The 17,840-nt window shown below is 37.2% G+C and overlaps 1 protein-coding gene across 5 annotated transcripts in view; it reads right to left on the reverse strand.

The window, feature by feature from the left end:
* Positions 1-720: 720 nt before the first annotated feature.
* Positions 721-17,840, reverse strand: part of ARFIP1 (ADP ribosylation factor interacting protein 1) — a 38,455-nt gene continuing 21,335 nt past the window's right edge. For all 5 annotated transcript variants that reach the window (XM_009634820.2, XM_009634825.2, XM_009634821.2 and 2 more), the window contains 4 exons: positions 17,212-17,433; positions 13,596-13,753; positions 10,419-10,593; positions 721-2,258 (listed from right to left, as the gene is read on the reverse strand). In XM_009634820.2, the coding sequence (XP_009633115.2) occupies positions 2,103-2,258; positions 10,419-10,593; positions 13,596-13,753; positions 17,212-17,433 (711 nt within the window). In that variant the 3' untranslated portion in view covers positions 721-2,102. The remainder of the gene's footprint in view (positions 2,259-10,418; positions 10,594-13,595; positions 13,754-17,211; positions 17,434-17,840) is intronic.

Consider the following 17,840-nt stretch of genomic DNA (forward strand, 5'->3'; position numbering starts at 1 on the left):
AAGCTTTTCTTCCAGGTCAAGAGACTCTAGCAGTTTTAAGCCACTGCAAAAGTTTGAGGGTCACGCAGTGCCACGTGGGTCATTCCCGCATAAGGCAATTTCAGATTGAAGTTCACTCTTACCGTTTCCAACAGATCGGTTCCTTCTGGGCAGGGACTATCCTCTGCAGGAGCCGCGTTAAATCTGAGGCAGAAACCAATGGCCCGTGTTCTGTATGTATCCTCCTCCTATAGTGGTCTGAAAGCTAGTACTTCAGTGGTAGTCAGTAGGTTTGCATCCGTCATCCCTGCTATAATGCTGCTACCTGCATTTCCTAGCTCAACTCTACAGTTACATAGCTAACTTCCTTTTTGCACCATCACACCATACACATGCCAAGATTCAGAGACAGTGGAAGTCAACAGCTTCGTAAAAGTTGTAAACATAATGAAATTTCCTTTAAAGTTCAAGTCAAGAATTACATACACTGAAAAGATTTGTTTAACTACAGGTTTACATTGAAGTTGAACTTGCACAGTATTAAATCACCCTGAAACAAAACGGCATCAGTGTTACCACCTAGTACTGCTTTACCAGGGCAGGGGTGGCAACCCGGCAAAACAGGACTAAGCTTTCACCACAGAACCTGGGTTCTACTCTTAACCATCACAAGTCAAGGAAGTTTGACTGCAAACACCTTTAATATGAATACAAAATTCACATAGGATATACATTCTGGGAAATGTAAATGAGCTATTACAAGATATTCTGACAGAACAAAAACATAAAGAAGGCTCTGTCAGGCCAAGGATTTAATGAGGAATGATTAAAAAGTTTGATTTACAGTTACATTACAGTTGTGTTAAGCACTGAAAACTTTAAGAACGTCAGCTGAAAGGCATTTGAACATACAGTACATAAATCATACAATCCACACTGTTGTAAATAACATATTTGAAGTATTTCATTTTACTTAATAGAACACAAAGCAACATAACATGTGCAAATGAGGACTCCCAATATATTGAATTTAAAATGTCTATGATAAAATTGACATAGAATTTTACACTTAAGGACTATACGATTGACAGAGAAATTAAAAAAGTATCCTCCATGTTATTCCCATTACCAAAGTATGATTTTCAATTAAATAGAAAAACCATACTGGCCCGACTCCCTCTCTCAAAATCATACCTGTCCATGAAGGTGAACTAAAGCTTTAACTTGTTCTAAGTGTAAAACGAAACAGCATTTGCACAGTCTCCTTCCCCTTGCTGGGAACTGACAAACGATTACGTGAAAGGGTTCTTGGCTTATGTACATTGGTGGAAAATATTATCTTATAAAAAGGCACATACCTGTGATTTAAGGCTAGTACGGTATTTGTTTCACAGAGAAAGTAAAATTGTAAATGAAATTAGTACATTGCATGGTTGGCCTCACTCAGCAAACCACCTGGTGCAAAGCAAAAACGTGTGCTTAGAAGCCTCAGACTGACAGTGATTCTTGCTTTAGTGTTTCTTTTTTTTTTTGAACCTATGATGGAAAGGTACACATTTTTAAAAGGCATTTGCTATACAATTCCACTAGTCAATGAGCCATCTGCTACTGTTGCCTTATACGCAGATATCACATATAGGCCTTATATTATTAATCTGCAAAATATTCTTTTAACTCTCTCTTTTTTAAAAGTCATACGAAAATTACTAAAGATGTTCTCTATATTTATCTATAAAATACCAGATGTTGGTACAAATCATGTAAACCTCCATTTGGAAATATTTTGACTAGCCACCAAAATGACCAGAAATCACAAACATCATTTGTCAGTGCAAATCTATAATAGTTTTCTTTCCCCTCCCTCTCTGCCCCATCCCAGTTACAGAAATAACCACCAACCTTCACATACAAAATGAGTGCTCTGTATTTGAAATGACAGAAATGACATTTGGTTACCTTAAAGTCACCCACTTTCCCATCAAATTCAGTTTTACAGTATTATAAAAGGGGAAAAAAATTAAAGCTGTCTGTGCAAGAATCACAACAGTCCTTCAACCCCAACCCTTAATTATTATCAGATTTAAAGATTTTAGGTTAACATTGGGTCCTCTTCTCTGATCCAATTACTGTTCTTCAAGCCAGGATGGGGCATCTGCTCCAGGAGTTTTCAATTTGATGTGGAACTGTTTAAGTGTCTGTTCAAGCTGCTTTTGATTCCCAGCAAAGTATGCCGCAATGGCATTGTGGAACAGAACAAGCTGATTGTGCAATACCTTAACCTGGAGGCAAGGATAGAGATAGGTTAAGAGGGGGAGGCAGGTGTTAACAACATCACAGGTCAGTTATAAAAAAATAGGTGTATTTGAGATGCTCAGACTTCAAGCAGGTTTAGTCAACAGCAGTTTAGACATACAAATACAAAATGCAAATGCAAAACTCTTTAACATTAAAGTGATTTAGAGTTTTCATAAAGCATGCCTAACAGTAAACACCAACCCAGTACGCATGGACGAAAAGCATAATGTTATCAAATACCAGACGCTTGGTTACAAGTACTTGATTCCTTGAAATTAGATGCCAAACCTCTGTTTAAGATACCTATCTGCAGGCCAAATGGACTTCCCTGAGACAGTACATAACAAATGCATTATATCTAGGTATACAGTTCATTTATTTGCCCCCCTTGCAGAGCTGCTGTTTTCCAGCTCACATATACCTAAGTCAAATGAAACTGATGTTCTTTTCCCAGCAATATTTCTTGCCCATCTCCCAAAACACAGGATTATGTACAGCACTTGGTCAATATCTTGACTATAACATTTGTGCAAAGTAGTCATGAAACCTCAAAATCAAAACTTGGGGAGAAGAGCACAAGAGCAGCTGGAGGGCATCACTGGTTTTCTCTTCCAGTCTAGTCTACGATGACAAGCTATAGCACCGATGAAATCAAAGTTAAACACATGTTACATTTTCATCCTAGCACACCAGTAAACCTGAAGTTGTGAATGATGAACAGTAGTATGCTGGAAAAGGCATCTGTTCAGTTTCTCCTGCAGCCCAAACCTGTCCTTTTTGTGCTTGAGTGTACTCTCAGCCCAATGCAACCTTACTCCTGTGTCAGAGCCCAAATCCCTAAGGTGGTGGCCCTGTGCCTGTTCTCAGCCTACAAGACCTTGAGCCCAACAGCATTTACCCAGCACAGAGGAGAACAGAGGAACTGGGTGGCTGACTGAGCCCAAAGGGAGGATGTGGAAGGCAGCAGATTTAGCCTTCTCTACTCACATTTTGGATCACTGTCCCGTCTGTCAGCATAATCCAGAAGGAGAAGTCTACTCCTGTCCTGCTAGGACGCAAAACTGTCCTTGGGCCAGGTTTAGCCTATGCCTACCAGTTGGCCATGCCTGTTTTAACAGGTTATCTGGCTAGCATGCTTTTCTGAAATGCATGCGACTCAATGCAGAGATACTGGATTGCCTTAATTTAAGAAAGAATCTCAAAAAAACCCAACATGTGTTAGACATGCTATTACACTAGAAGAGTATAACATTTACACTATTACACAGAAATTAATAATATACTTTTAAAAATATTTTGAGAAAAAAAGCTGAGCATGTGTGCACATGCATGCATGCTCACAGGTGCATATAAGTTTCAACTCTAAAAGCTGAAATTTCTTTTACACATATACAATAATTTTTTTTTTTACTAAATAGTCTCATTTAATGAACTAAGTTTTGCCCATAAACTGATGACTGTACAGACCTTAGTATACTACTTGAGTGATATATCAAAATTTGGGTCACCAAAGAGAGGCTAAGTTGCTCTGACAATTTGAAAACTGATACTCCTGTGTTTTCTCCCCTAATAATTCAGGCTAATTTAAACTTAATACATGTGAAATAATAGACTTTCTGCCTCCTTAACAGATAAAATGGTAAAGAGGCTCTCTAAAAAGAAACATGAGAGAGGCGGGTATGGTTAGAAACAAGTCTGCGGTGCACATCATATCTTGGGACAATTTTTTTTTCCTTTACAGTAGAAGATTCCACCAAATTCATGCAGTATAGACATTTTAATATTTAGGAGATGTAGAATATAGCTAACTACACTTGTTCAACAAACTTACAGTTCAGCTTTTCAGAGTCATATGAAAGATGGCCTCTTTCAGTTTGTGTGGGAATAGAAGTCTATAATACACGGGTTTTGTATCTATAGAAATCTGTATTTTCATCCCAAAAATATTGAAGTCATACAAGTGGAAAATATCACAACAACATTGAGTTTGCTTTTAAAAGTCAAGGGCAAAAAATTTAGCAAGTAGTTTTTATTTTCTTGAGCAGATTTATTCATCACTGGCATGCAAGGTTTCACAGACTTCAAGCTAGTTCCAGCACATTATTAAAATGCTACAAGTGTTTTATTCATACTGTTTATAGGAACTCAAAACAAGGTTAATTAATCCACCCTCCCAGCCTAAGTTCATCAATTTGAGGCTAAATTTGGTACTTTGTTAGGGTAGCTTTTAACACAAAGCTTTTGTGAACTGCCCTTAAGTCTTCTGATAATTTTATAAATTCAGCACACACACAGAGGCAGGAATTGACAATGTAGAGGCAGCTGATTGGAACTGAAAAAATATTTTTTGTTTTGGTGTGTGTTTTTTGTTTTTAACTACCAGAGCTGTCTCATTGTATGAGGTTCTATCCCCAAGCCAGAGCCACCTCGTGGTGTAAATTTTGTGGTCAGTTATCAAACTGGTCGCAGAGGTTCAAGATGTTACAATTTCTGCTCTCCTCCTTCAGAAACTGATTAAGTGAATCCCAAAAGTGATGGCAGGATCTTCTTATCCATAGCTTCGTTCAGGTAACTTTAAGATTAAATTTCTAGAGAAAGACCACTGAAACTGCCTGACACTGTACAAAGCTGCTCTACTATGATGCAGCAGCCAGCTAAGAGAAAAAAGCTGTAACATCTCAAATCACCTGACGCCCACTGCAAACACACCTGCAATCACAGCCAAGAACTGGACAACAAGTATTCACAAAAAGCCAAGTTCAAACCTAACCAGTTCTCCCATGAAATAATCTCAGCCTTGCCCGCTCCTGTATCCAGCCATTGATTCCTACTGTGTTTCACCTTAGCCCTCTGTTGGCAAAACATTCATGCAGTTATGTAGTCAGTTGGATCAGGGAACAGATCTAGATTAAAATTAACCAGACAACAACATATTTGCTTTAGCCTGGATCAGTTCCCCAATCTGATTCTCTGCACAGCTGCAAAAACACTTTTGTCAGTGCAAGAGAGAAGGCAAATGGGGGAAGGGGGATAGAGGATGAAGGGACCACTTTTTTATTTTTGCAGCAAAGCCTTGAAGTGACTGTCAGACTACAGTACACTCTTAAGCACTGACCTGTAGCACCTATTCAGTGAGTGAGCATTTGAAGGTTTGCCTTTCAATGAAAGAATGTTAATGGTATGCTGCTAAAATACAGGTTCCAGCATATGACTAGCACGCCTGTCAAAAAGCCATCACGTTTTACAGTTGAGCATCATTTAAAATCATTGTTCCTTGCTAATTAACTACATACACCTACTTTTTCCTAATTACGAGCAGAGTCAGCACTTCATAATAGACTTGGCAAACTTAAGTCTCAAAACAAAACTGAACTTTGTGGATAAGCATTAAAAATGGGCATGCCCTAAACAGAAGACTTACATTTCATATACAGAAGATACTGTAGGTTATATTTGAGTTTTCACATTTCCACTGGATGCTCTTAACACTTAATTTCTTTTTAAATATTGTCCTCTTCCCCCCACCTCCCTCTGAACACCGTATCTTCTGTGACACAGTAATTACAGATTTCTTTACATCCTCATTCAGACTATTTCAGCCATCTCAATGGCCAAAAAGGCTACCCCCATTCTAATCTTACTGTCAGTTTGAACCTCCTCACAACTCTCTTGGTCCTTTCCCCTAGCTATCTTTATTTGGAGTTATTTGGTCTAAACAGTTAGGTCATCTGGGTTTCCATTAGATTGCATATTGCTTTCATTTGTAGAAGCAAACATTTAAACATCAAACTCCTGAAGTACAACTCATGGAAGTGGATTCAATTTCTTTCCTTGCACAGAGAGATAACAGTTTTCCCTTTCTCAAAAAGACAACACCTTTTCAAAATTTTTTCAGTGGCAGAAATCTAAGTTAAGAGCATGCCACCCCCCTTATTAAAAAAAAAAAAAAAAAAGGATTAACTATTTGTAAGTTACAAATTTTGATTGCAGCTATTCTTAGACTCATCACCCAGTGCCACAAACTTCTACAGAACTCCGCAAGCTGGGGATAGCACCAATACAACTTTGCAGCAACATAAAAAAATCAGTTCTAACTTCAAGATGAAACACTATCATGAAAGTGAATAGAAGTCTTGTATATCCTTGGTTTTACAGACAGAAACTTGCAATCCCAGCTTTACTATAATTCAGTTCTCTGAACCTTTGGAGGCTTTTAATTGAAGTATTAACATATGAACCCAGGAGAACAGGCACAAAGAGACTGCAGCCCTATGATGCCTTTTTTCCCCTAAACAAAGGGCCAGCTCAGATTATGGCTGTTTGGTGACATTTGCAGCAACACAGACCAACCGGAGCCCACCAGCCAGTTAAACTGGCTTTATAGCTCCTTTGCAGTGACAGCTTGAATCACCTCCCAGTTTTCCCTGCTCTCCTCATATGCCACATTTAACCAAATATGGGACAAAACTTTTGAGTGGGAACATAACTGAGAGTGCATCTAGTGGAGGTACATTTACAAAAGAACATCTAGGATTCTGTTTTGGCATTAATTTGTCAGGCAAAAAACCTACAACTTATTTTTTTTTAAATGTTTAATATTGGTCAGGCTGTAAAACATATTTGTTGGGAGATAAACATGAACTGATTTATCTAACCTAAAATTAAACCCTAAGTAAATTGCTTAATTGCTTTGCTATGGCAAGGTTTCATTACACAATTCTGTTTTCAACACAGAAGTGATAATAACTGAGCTTGAGACTACACTGTACTACATCTTGTATGATTGTATACAAGGCTTGAAGCCGAAAGGTTTACAATCTACAACAGAAAAATTATATGGCTACTATACCATTTTCTTGCCTAAAAAGGCTTCTCTGATTAGACTCAGAACAAATATTAATTCACTTTGGATTCAGCGCCATGACAATACATATTAATAAAGCTGATGATTAGAGATTTGCATGCTCTAGTATATCATAACCGTGACTCTGGCAAGGCCATACCTGGATATAGCTGCTCAAATGCTAACCCTCATTTGCCTTGTATGCAATAAGCCTGCAACAACACAGGCTTTCTAAAAGAGGCTACAAAGAGGCTGTTTGTGAGAGACTGAGGAAAACCAGTATTTTGCCTGTCTGATCTTCCTGTATTTTGATCTCCTATTCTATTACATGGGCAACAACATGGTCCCGGGGATAGACACACAAAATGGCATGTTCCTGTTACTAAAGATATAGTATCTGTATAACCAGTATAATTCCCACCCCAGGACTACTGTAACAGCTTAACAATATCAAAATGGCCCTTCCACTTGGGAGTTCAGCATCATATGTGGTCTTCAGTTTAAGCAGTCTCCTAAACAGTGCACTACTCCCAGAGCTGATGCAGCTGTGTTACAGACACACTCATACAGCCCTACCCATTGCAATCTTTCTCCTTCTTCTTTCATGTTAGGCACATGCTGTATTTACAGATGTTTAAATTATGATGGATCATAGCAATTTTTATCATGTATCTTCAGAAAGAGTAGAGCATCTGAGATTATTAAATCTAACTGAAATTAAAATCTAGTCCTTATACTTACTGATCCTATACTTACTGAGTTAATAATCCTTTAAAATATAAAAAGTACTTGACTTAAGAGCAGTCACATACACTTTGTATGCAGCTAAAAATTAAATGTAATGTTTATAATGGTTATATAGGTGTCTGGCAAATCAATTGTGCATTTCAATTTCTTGCTGCAGGACAAGTATGAGATCTAACAGGAGCTCCCCTCCATTGACATTAATGAAAAAAAACGGTTAACACCAGAAAAATGGATAAAGATGTCAGGTTGGCAAGAACATCATCTCTCAGATAACCACTGCCTCCCACTACATCCCAGGAAGCGTTGCAGGCAACAGATGAACAAAAAAAATCAGACAGATGCAAGCTGGAAAAAAAAAGTACTCCTGAAATGAAGATTTAGGATTATGATTAAGATTACATATTGTTTACTACGGAGAATCCTTTACAATAAATAGAAAACACCAAAGTAAAGCTTACTTGAGTAAAGCTCTCAGTAGATAGTCATATTTAAGCCAATATTTGACTGTAAAGGAAGTCCTTTCTATGGCTTATTTAGGAACAAAATTACATACACCTTTCAGTAAATATTTTGACATCTCTAGTGTCAAAACTGAGAAATGTCGACCAGCGATAAAAAGGATTACACATGTGAGAGTCCCCTCTGTATTAACCTAAAAGAAAAGGCAGGAAGGAAAAAACAATCTCTTTCAGAAACAAAATTTGTAGGCTGTGACTGCTAACAGGATGCTTGATCTAATTCAAGACTGTCACTAGGAAGACAACTTCATCAGCGTTCCCTAAATTGTCTGATTTAGTTTTTAAAAAAAAATGGAAACTTTTTTGTACAATGCTTTCACTCTGAAGCTTTCCTGTCTGTATAAACGTAATTTGATCAGTCTGCTATATAGTTGATGCAAAGCAAGAGGAAGCAGTCTAGGTGCTATTTTTAACCAATCTGAACATAAGCATCAGAGTTCCTGTGCAATTTCAACAGAAGTACATTATATTTGTAGCAAACAACTTACTAGAAGATGGAAACAAAGGGGGGGGGGGAGAGGGGAAGACACCTGCAGTACACCAGTTTTCAACGTAGCATGGTTTAGAACTCAGTTCTTATGAGCTTCTTCTAATTTAAGCATAAGTATCAGCATTTAGATTAGATTTCAGCTGTTCAAGAAAGTTAAATTCAATATGGATTTCTTCCATTTGAAAGTTAATGGGCTACAAGTTCAGCAAGAACAACAAATGAAAGCCAGGGCAATACCAGTTTTTAATCATCTGATGATCTGGTTCATCAACTCTTAACATGCTAAATGGCTATGTGATTCCAGACCCTGGTCCTAATGCAAATGCTTGTATGAAGTAACAGTGCTCAGGAGCTACATTTTCAGCATATATTTTGGAAACCAAAAGTTTTGTTGATTTTCGCCACTTTTTTCTTCTTATCTGTTGACAGTTTGTGTTTATTCCCCTTCTTCCATCTTTATCTTAAGTAGCTGATGCAACTGCATATGTGGTAATATATCCAAGAATTCAGAAAAATAATCAGTTTTAATTGGTTTAGTTTGTCCCCATGATTTTCTGTTAAAGTTTTCTCCTTCCATGCAAGGAGCTTGATTTGCTACCGTTGTCATTTGGGGGAACTCCTGTATTCTCTGACAGGCGGTTGTTTACTACATTCAGATCTTTAAAATCTATGAATTAACTCATACTGAAAGTGTTGATCCACTGCTAGACATGGACAAACTGACAAACTACTATCTTCTATGCAAGTTATGAACATATTTTCCTCCCTCTGAGGACATAGGAGATACAGTCACAGATGATATAGCCATTTAATTTACTATGAGTATGAGCAAAAATCAGATCTTGATAGACTATCATTTTTACATCTAATTAGAAACAATTTAGGACTTTTTTATCAAAGAAAGCAGAGTTTATAAGTGTGTTCTGTATGGCAGTACTATTTTTGCCTGGTAGACAGAATAAGAGGGGTAGGAATTCCATCATTTAGAGGGTATAGATGAAATAGTATGGTTGGAATAAACACATATGGGAAAAAACACCCTTCAAACCAACAGTTCAAGAGCCCTGTTTAGAATTAAGAAAGTTGTATTTCTCAGTTCAAGTTATTAAAGAAAGCTTAATTTTGAAGAAGCCTCTTCACAGTTCTCTCACTTTCTTTGTGCATATCCTCCATGACAGTGTTGTCAAACATAAGTACTGCTTTGAATCTTAAATCAGTAGTTATATGACTCATTTAACCACAAAATACAATAAACTGGAAAAGCAGTGTTTTTCCAAACTTGAAACCTCCCATATCAACAAGAAACTTACAGTCCTAGTGTTTGCCATCTGCAGCTGGAGCACCTTGATTAGGGACTTTTAAGCTTGCCTGCTCTAAAAGGGTATCCTCCAGTGATACAGCAAGAACTCAGAAAATTCAGTTTATTTTCTTTGCTCTCTCTACTTTTACATTAGAATATATTTTGAGATCTAACAACTGAAGTATTTCTAGCAAAGCAGAAACTTACAGGACAAAACTAAACATAACATCAGAAGTTGTAGCTTACCTTATTTTCTTCCAAAAATTTCAATTTGATAGATACATCATTACGCATTTTGTCGTATTTCTCTTTATGCATTTGAAACAGTTGTTGTGATTGCTCAATCTTTGGCAGAGTGTTTGCATCACGAGGGCCAAGATTTAGCTCTTCTAGGTCTGTTCGATAGGCATCATATTCAACCCTGAGAAGAAAGAGGAGGAGGAAAAAAAAAATCTAAAGGCTAAGTGTATCAAAACAGACCTCACATATAGGGCCAACAGTCAAGTAAGGAAAAAAAAAAAACCAAAACAGGCAAGCTTCCCCCCCTCCCCCCTTCTCCTATTCATCAGGCAAAACCACCCTTAAGTACAGTGTACAAAGCTGCCTCAACAAGTACCCTCCCCTCTTCTGATCCTGTCTCAGCGCACTGTTTTGTGCTGCCTTCAGTGGTCAGAGCCTGTCCTGGGACATCCCAGCTTATTAACACAGATAAAGCTAGTAAATTTTTTTTCAGGTTATTCTTCTGGGGTTGAGTCAGTTCAGTGAAGAGTTTGTGTCGAGAGCAAGAGAAGCACCAGGAGCAGGACTTCCCTTTTAAGCAGACGTTTGAGCAACGGCTCACTTCCACCAAACTCTGTCCCAAGGCTTTTTCAGCGTGCTCTAGGCTTCTCTGTATACATTAATTGGAACAGCTTTATAGTTCCTCCACAAATAGTTCTGCGAGAACTTATCTGCCCTATGGATAAACAGGCTGCAAAACGATGATGTATTATTTATACTCTACTGAGGGCCTATCTTATTTTCCTAGGGAAGTCAGACTCTGGATCAATACTACCACTGAAGGAGATAAGGGAAGAGAAAGACATAAGGTTAAGACTAACAGCCAGGTAAGTATTTAAGCTAACTCTGCACCAAGGGTCTATATATTCCTCTTCCAGATAAGACATACATAAAGTATTTTCTAATTTACTCTTGTTCTCTCCAAATTATTTATCCTGGATACCGATAGCAAAACCAGAACTGGTGGTATGGTATAGGCTCTTGCCTGCAGATAGCTGACAACATTTTAATTGAACCAGCTAGTCTTCATATACCACTGTTTATTAAAAAAAGTTCTAAGCTTCCTCGATACCCTTCCATATTAGACTGTACCATTTTATTACATGAGTAGAGATGAACCAGTCATATCTTCTTTCTCATTTTAATGGAAAAAATCAAAATGTCTTAAAAGTATTTTTTAATACAGAAGTTTGAATATTCAGTTTTGTCTTCAGAAACATTTTTTTTTCAAGAAAGTTCATCTAAGTTAAGCTTTCTATTTATCAATGTACAGCATTTCTAAGTGGGAAAAACACGTGTAAAATGCTAGTAGTTAAAAGATTGTATCACCAAATTAATCTTCTGCTTTCCAGTGTTACCCACTAGTCTACTAAACACTGGACCCTTGCCAGTTAAACTGTTTTTATATTTTAAATCATTATTGCAAGTGGATGAGACAAATGTAGCAACAACCTCTAATTTTTTTCTTCCTCCTCTTAAGCAACATGCGCTCCTTTGTTCACAGCCATCTAACACTTGACCACTTGTAAAGCAACAGACAATCGCCAGAAATCACTGCGGGGTTATGGACAGCCCTGCCCAAAGCCCCACTCTTCCTTCCAGAACTCTCTGTAGCTTTCAAGTAACAGAACCTTGTGTATCAGCATGTGATAGATGCCAATTTTAATGGAACAAACCAACCTATTTCTGGCTTTTCAATATGCTTTCTCAAACAGACATTTCTAAAACCAGAAACAAATCACAATTAAAAACTGGTTATAAACCCCAACTTTTCAGTTGGCTCCAAAATAAAATACAACATTTTCAGAGTAAAAAGAGTTACAATATTCATATGGCTCTTTCTGATTCTCATTGCCACTATGACTCAGCTTTATTTAAATAATTAATCACTTGATTCCAAAAAGGAAAGAAACCAATACCAAGTTGATAGAAGAGGGGAACAAATGAATGCTGAAGTCAACTGGGGACAGGGAAGAAAAGGCATAGAAATAAATGGGACCTATTTTCACATTGCAAAATGATAGACTGGCTACTTAAGTGAGGAACCATTGTAATTTATTTGCCTTATTGAAATGGCAAAATACCGGATTGTCTTTAATGAACAGAAAGGGAAAGTAATGAAGGTACTTCAGGAAGGAAGAGCCATACATTGAAATTACTGGCAAGAACAATCTTAATAGATATATTTTGTATGAGTTTTCAAGGTGATACCTGGAAAATGTGACTTTTTTTAATACTTTAATGTTAAAAAAATAGCAATACTTTACATTCAGATTAATTCTGCCTTTCATGACTTCTGAAAGTTTACCTAAATATCTAAACAAGAACTTAATATTTTGCTAGTAAACAAAGCATTAGAACAGAAAAATAAGAAAAGGGGGGGGGGGGGGGGGGAGGAAGAGGAGTGGGGGGGGGGGGAGGGGAGAACTTCAAAACTCAAGCAGTTTGCAATTTTTGACCTAAAAAAATAAATTCACAAAATATATGCATAAACTACATTGTTTGGCAAATTTAAAGGAACACTCTTTATTCTATTAAGTGAAATAAAGTCAAACTAGAACAAAGCATCAGAAAGGACCACAAGTCCAATCCCTGGCAGCAGAAGGGAACCTGGCTTTCAAGTACTACGCCATACCCAAAAGTAACCTTCTCCAGGGCAGGAAACCCATTACCTACAGCTAGATATTTTCCACTCAGTAAGAAATTTCTTTTTTATTTTCCCCTTTCCAACCTAGCCTGCAACTTCTGCATAAAAAGTTAAGTGTGAATTGCATGTATTGTGCATCAACAGAAGGACATGACTAAATGTTTTTCAGTCAAAGAACTTATTTCACCTATTACAATATAGCTAAACAAAAGGATTAATCTTGCACTATTACGCTGCTTAGAAAGCCACCTTAATCTAGCAGGCAGGAAAAAATAGCTATGGTTACTCTCAGATATAGAACACGTAAACCAGAACATTTACAAAACATTTGAAGATACAGGCAATGAGGCAGTTAACTGTAAATCCTAATTTGTTTTGTTGTGTTGTAAGGTTTTTGTCTGACAGGTTAGTCACTCAAATACAAGGACTAAGCTGGTATAAAGTCTGTTTCCTGAAGATTAGTTTACAATGAAAATAGCTAGACATAGAATAGCTACCTGGCACTTTCATACTGTTTCACAGTCAATAATGTATCCTCAATTGTTTTATTCACCAGTGTAGTCACACTGGCAATAAAAAAGTTAATAGCCCCGAGAAGAGTTTCTCCATTTTTAGCTAGAAGTTTCTGCGTATCTGCATTGTAGCCAAACTCCTCCTATAAACAAAAAGCAGAGAAAACAAAACTGTAGATCATTTAAAGTCATAGCATTCATCAGCAACTATATATAAAAAAAATACAAACACACAGATGTGGAAGTTCTGTCACTTCTGTTTGGGTATGGTTATGATTAAACAGATACAATTTCAATACAATATTCAGTTCACAGTTTTTATGAAATCTCTCTAACATCAGTACAACATGGTTTACAATTTTGTTACCACACATGATGTTAAATCCTATCTTATAATGTGATTTTGCCGCACTCAGAAATCTTGAATGTTACTTTTAAGTAAGTGCTAACATAATCTTACATTGTCATTCAGCAGTTTTAATCCAGCATCTCTCATGCGGTTGTCTAGGTAATGCTTTAATACCAACAGAGACACCACTACATTAAATACAGTCAGATAACTAAATTCACAAGGGCACACAGCATTAATTAGCTATTAACATTTATTCCTATGTTCTGGAAAAGAGCACTGCAAAAAAACCCCCAACATCTATCACAGTTTAATAGGCTGTAAATAACTGAAGAGCAGACCATTATAATGGATAGCAAATAAAAATTATAACTTAGCTCAGCCATAAATTTTAAAGGGACAAGGCTGAAATTATTTCCAAGGCATTTCAGTGACATTTGGATATATGTTTGTTCATGTCTCTTTGTTAACAGCAGCGTAAGCCCTGACCAAGGCTACAAAGATTTTCCTAATCCATGGATGCCAAACGAGTCCAATTATTGTATTTATGTCATCCATATGGCATCTTCATATTCTGCAGATGGGAGTTCTCACAAGAGAGTATAATCTCTAGTTGTAATGGCTGTAAAGCTCACTAGGTTCATATTTGGAACTTGGTCTTTTTAGGCTTACACATTGCCAAAAACTGACTCAGAAGTGCTGTATTCTCCCAGTTTCCTTTCATCTGTCTAGAACAGGAACACAAAGCTGAATGATATTTCATGTTAACATTAACAACTTCATGAGGGTAAGGGTAATGGGCAATGGTAAAGGAAGAATCCTCTAGAAAAGGAGTTGCAGTAGAAGTGAACAATTTGAATGAGAAGAAAAAAAGAGAACTCAGGGCAAATTTTCATGAGCTAAGTCCAGTAAACACTGCTAAAGATCCATCTCCTTTGCTTTGCACAGCTGCTTGGGTGGCAAAAGCAATCAGCCAAACCACTACAAATCTTGCTGAAACAAACAAACAAAAAAATATTCTCTCAGCTGGTTTTGCTCCAACACTGCCAGCTACACAGTAACACAAGCGCTAGCACAGGGAAGAAGTAGGAGCATGCAGGCAGAGACAACAGCAGCAGGACAGCCTCTTTCAGCAGTGCCAGAGTCCCATCTCTTTTCCCTCCTGCAGATTTTCCAGCTGGTCCTCTGACCCCAATCATCGCAGGCCCCAAATGAGCAACATTACCAATTCAAAGCAGGGGGTAAGAAGGATGGGACTGCAGTGGCCTGCAGTACTAAGAAACATGCTAGCTACCAATACTGTCCTTCTACTGGTTCATGTAGCTTCATATAAAAACTTGAGTTTTGTCCATGAGCTCTGTGGATACCTCTTATGAAAGACAGGAAATCCTTTCTGTATCAAGAGTTTACACTCAGTTCATACTCTATGCACAGGTCAATTAAAATTGGAATTCATCTGTCTATATAATTAGAGGCACATGAGCCTGGAACCAGGAGTTATCTTTGTATCCAAAAGAGAAACGGCCAAACATTCACATTAAGTAATACCTCTGCAGATACCACATCAAGATCTCGTTTTGTTACCATGTATAAAGTAAGAAATATTACCTTAAGAAGTAGTGTGGGTTTTTTGTTTTGGTTTGGTTTTTTTAAACTTACATACTGTTATCACATTAAACATTAAAAACTAACTGTTCAGAAACTTTACTTTTAGTCTCGTACAGATTTTAGAGGCAACAGTGCTATCCAAACAACCAAGAAGAATAGGCCAGGCTACAGATGGTAACACAGTACAGATTAAACAAAGGGAAAACACAAAGAGGAAAGAGACAAACACCAGGCAAGTCTCCAAGAGGCAAAGGTTAGATAATTTTTATTACAGCAGCAGCAACCTTTATTTCATTTGCATCAACAGCCCCATTCAATAATCTACACAAGAGATGAATGACTGAAACAAATTCCAAGACCAGTACAAGATGCTGAAAGAACCTGGAAGAACAGTATTCCCACTAGAAGTTACAAGCTATTCATGGGGGTGGGGGGGGTGGGGGGAAGCATTCGTTAAACAAGAGCATGATGCCAGATTTAATCCAAGTTTCAGAAGAAACATCCAGCTTCAGCACATACTCATAACAATTGCTGCGTTCTGCCACAAACCACATGCCCATATTTGTGTCAAGAGTAAACTGATTATTAAGAACTTCTTTTAGCAGACTATATAATTTCTTAGCTGTTAGAAGTGCTCCACTTTCACAGATTTTCATCTGTCAGAATGCAATATTAAAAATTCCTGTACTCCAATGCAGGAATCTCAAATTTTTTTCAGCTAGCTATCAGTTAAGGTTCCTCTGTACAAGCATGAACTCTATCTCCTCCCTTAAAACTCAATGGGAACAGACAATCATGAAAGGGGAAAAATAAACAGACAGAGGTTTTAAGTTTAATAATCACAAAGGTAATTTGGGCTGTTTCAGCAGCTATGTTTTAGGGAATCATTAAGCCTGTTAATACCAGTTTTCCAAAGGACCAGTAGCAGTATCAAATTAGTTTAACTGTAGAAGTACAGAACAATCAGCGTAGAAGCAAGCTGGCTACTATGTTTTGTACGCAACATCTACCTTCTCTCCCCTTACAGCAGACAGCTTTATTATGGGCAAAAAGCGCCAGTATCACAAACTTCTAATACCAAGGAATCATAACAACCCAAATGCAGGTATCTAAAGATTGCCTCTCTTGATCAGAAACTCCAAACGATGTAAGAATACAGATTAGTCCTATCAGTAGCAAAATTCGGATTAAAAAAGGACTTTGAGATAAAATCTCAATGCTTGAATATGCTATAGAAAAATAATCTATTCACATTCAATATGCACAAGTGAGGTAATATGCCCCGTTCTACTTACTCCCAGACATCCTGTAACCGAAATGATGTAACACTCTAGAACACTTTGATGATATTTCATGAGAAGCAAAATGAATGGTAAAATGCATTTGCTGTACAAAGGAAAGTTGTCAGTTCTTGAATCCCACCATTAAAGGCAAACATTTAAGAAACAATAAAGAACTACAGTAATTTCAATAGTTGCCTATAGTTTTAAGGGAATTACATAAGCTTTGAACACAAAGAGCATGTAAATACATCATTAACTACAATATTTAGAAAAATAGCTGCTACCTACTATCTACCCTGCATGAGTCAATTAGGCTCATCTTCATCTCTCATTTTATTTTTTAACACTATAAAAGTCTTACATGAAGCTCCAATGATTTCAAACTCAGGTCAGCAAATGCATCTCCAAGTTGCCTTTGGGTATGTACCATCTGGAAGAGTTGTGTGGACAGCGTCTGTGCCAGTTTCAAGATATTTTCATATTTTTTTTTGTTATCTCTTAATATATCTATCTGAGCTTCTAGTTCCAGATCTACAGTTCTTGAGCCACGACCCAATTTTTCAGAGATGATCTGACGTGTACACTGGGGAAAAAAAGATTTAAATTATGAAGAATCAAGTATATTCAAGACAACACAGCATACACCCATTTTCAGCTTCAAGGGACATATAATTACACACAATTCTTTCACAATCACCCCTCCCAATATAAGTTTGCACAACAAACTGAAAAAACAACACAGTCTTTAGAAGTTTATCAGGACTCAGCAAGAACAGTTGGACAAGTCTCAACTCCTACTGAGATGAATATTCAAGTTAACAAATCAAGAGCATAACTAATTGTTTCTCAAGTAAAAGAACTCTTATCTCTTTAGGTTTGGTGAATCTCATTAAGTTAAAAGAAGCAATTTAACCCACTTCATTAAAGTCAGTTAATGGGAGTATTACTAGTTCTGCATAAAAATATCTAGTTAGTGATCTTTTGGGCTTT

This window comes from Egretta garzetta, unplaced genomic scaffold (assembly GCF_000687185.1).
Source record: "Egretta garzetta isolate BGI_Z169 unplaced genomic scaffold, ASM68718v1 scaffold32, whole genome shotgun sequence".
Classification (NCBI taxonomy): Eukaryota; Metazoa; Chordata; class Aves; order Pelecaniformes; family Ardeidae; genus Egretta; species Egretta garzetta.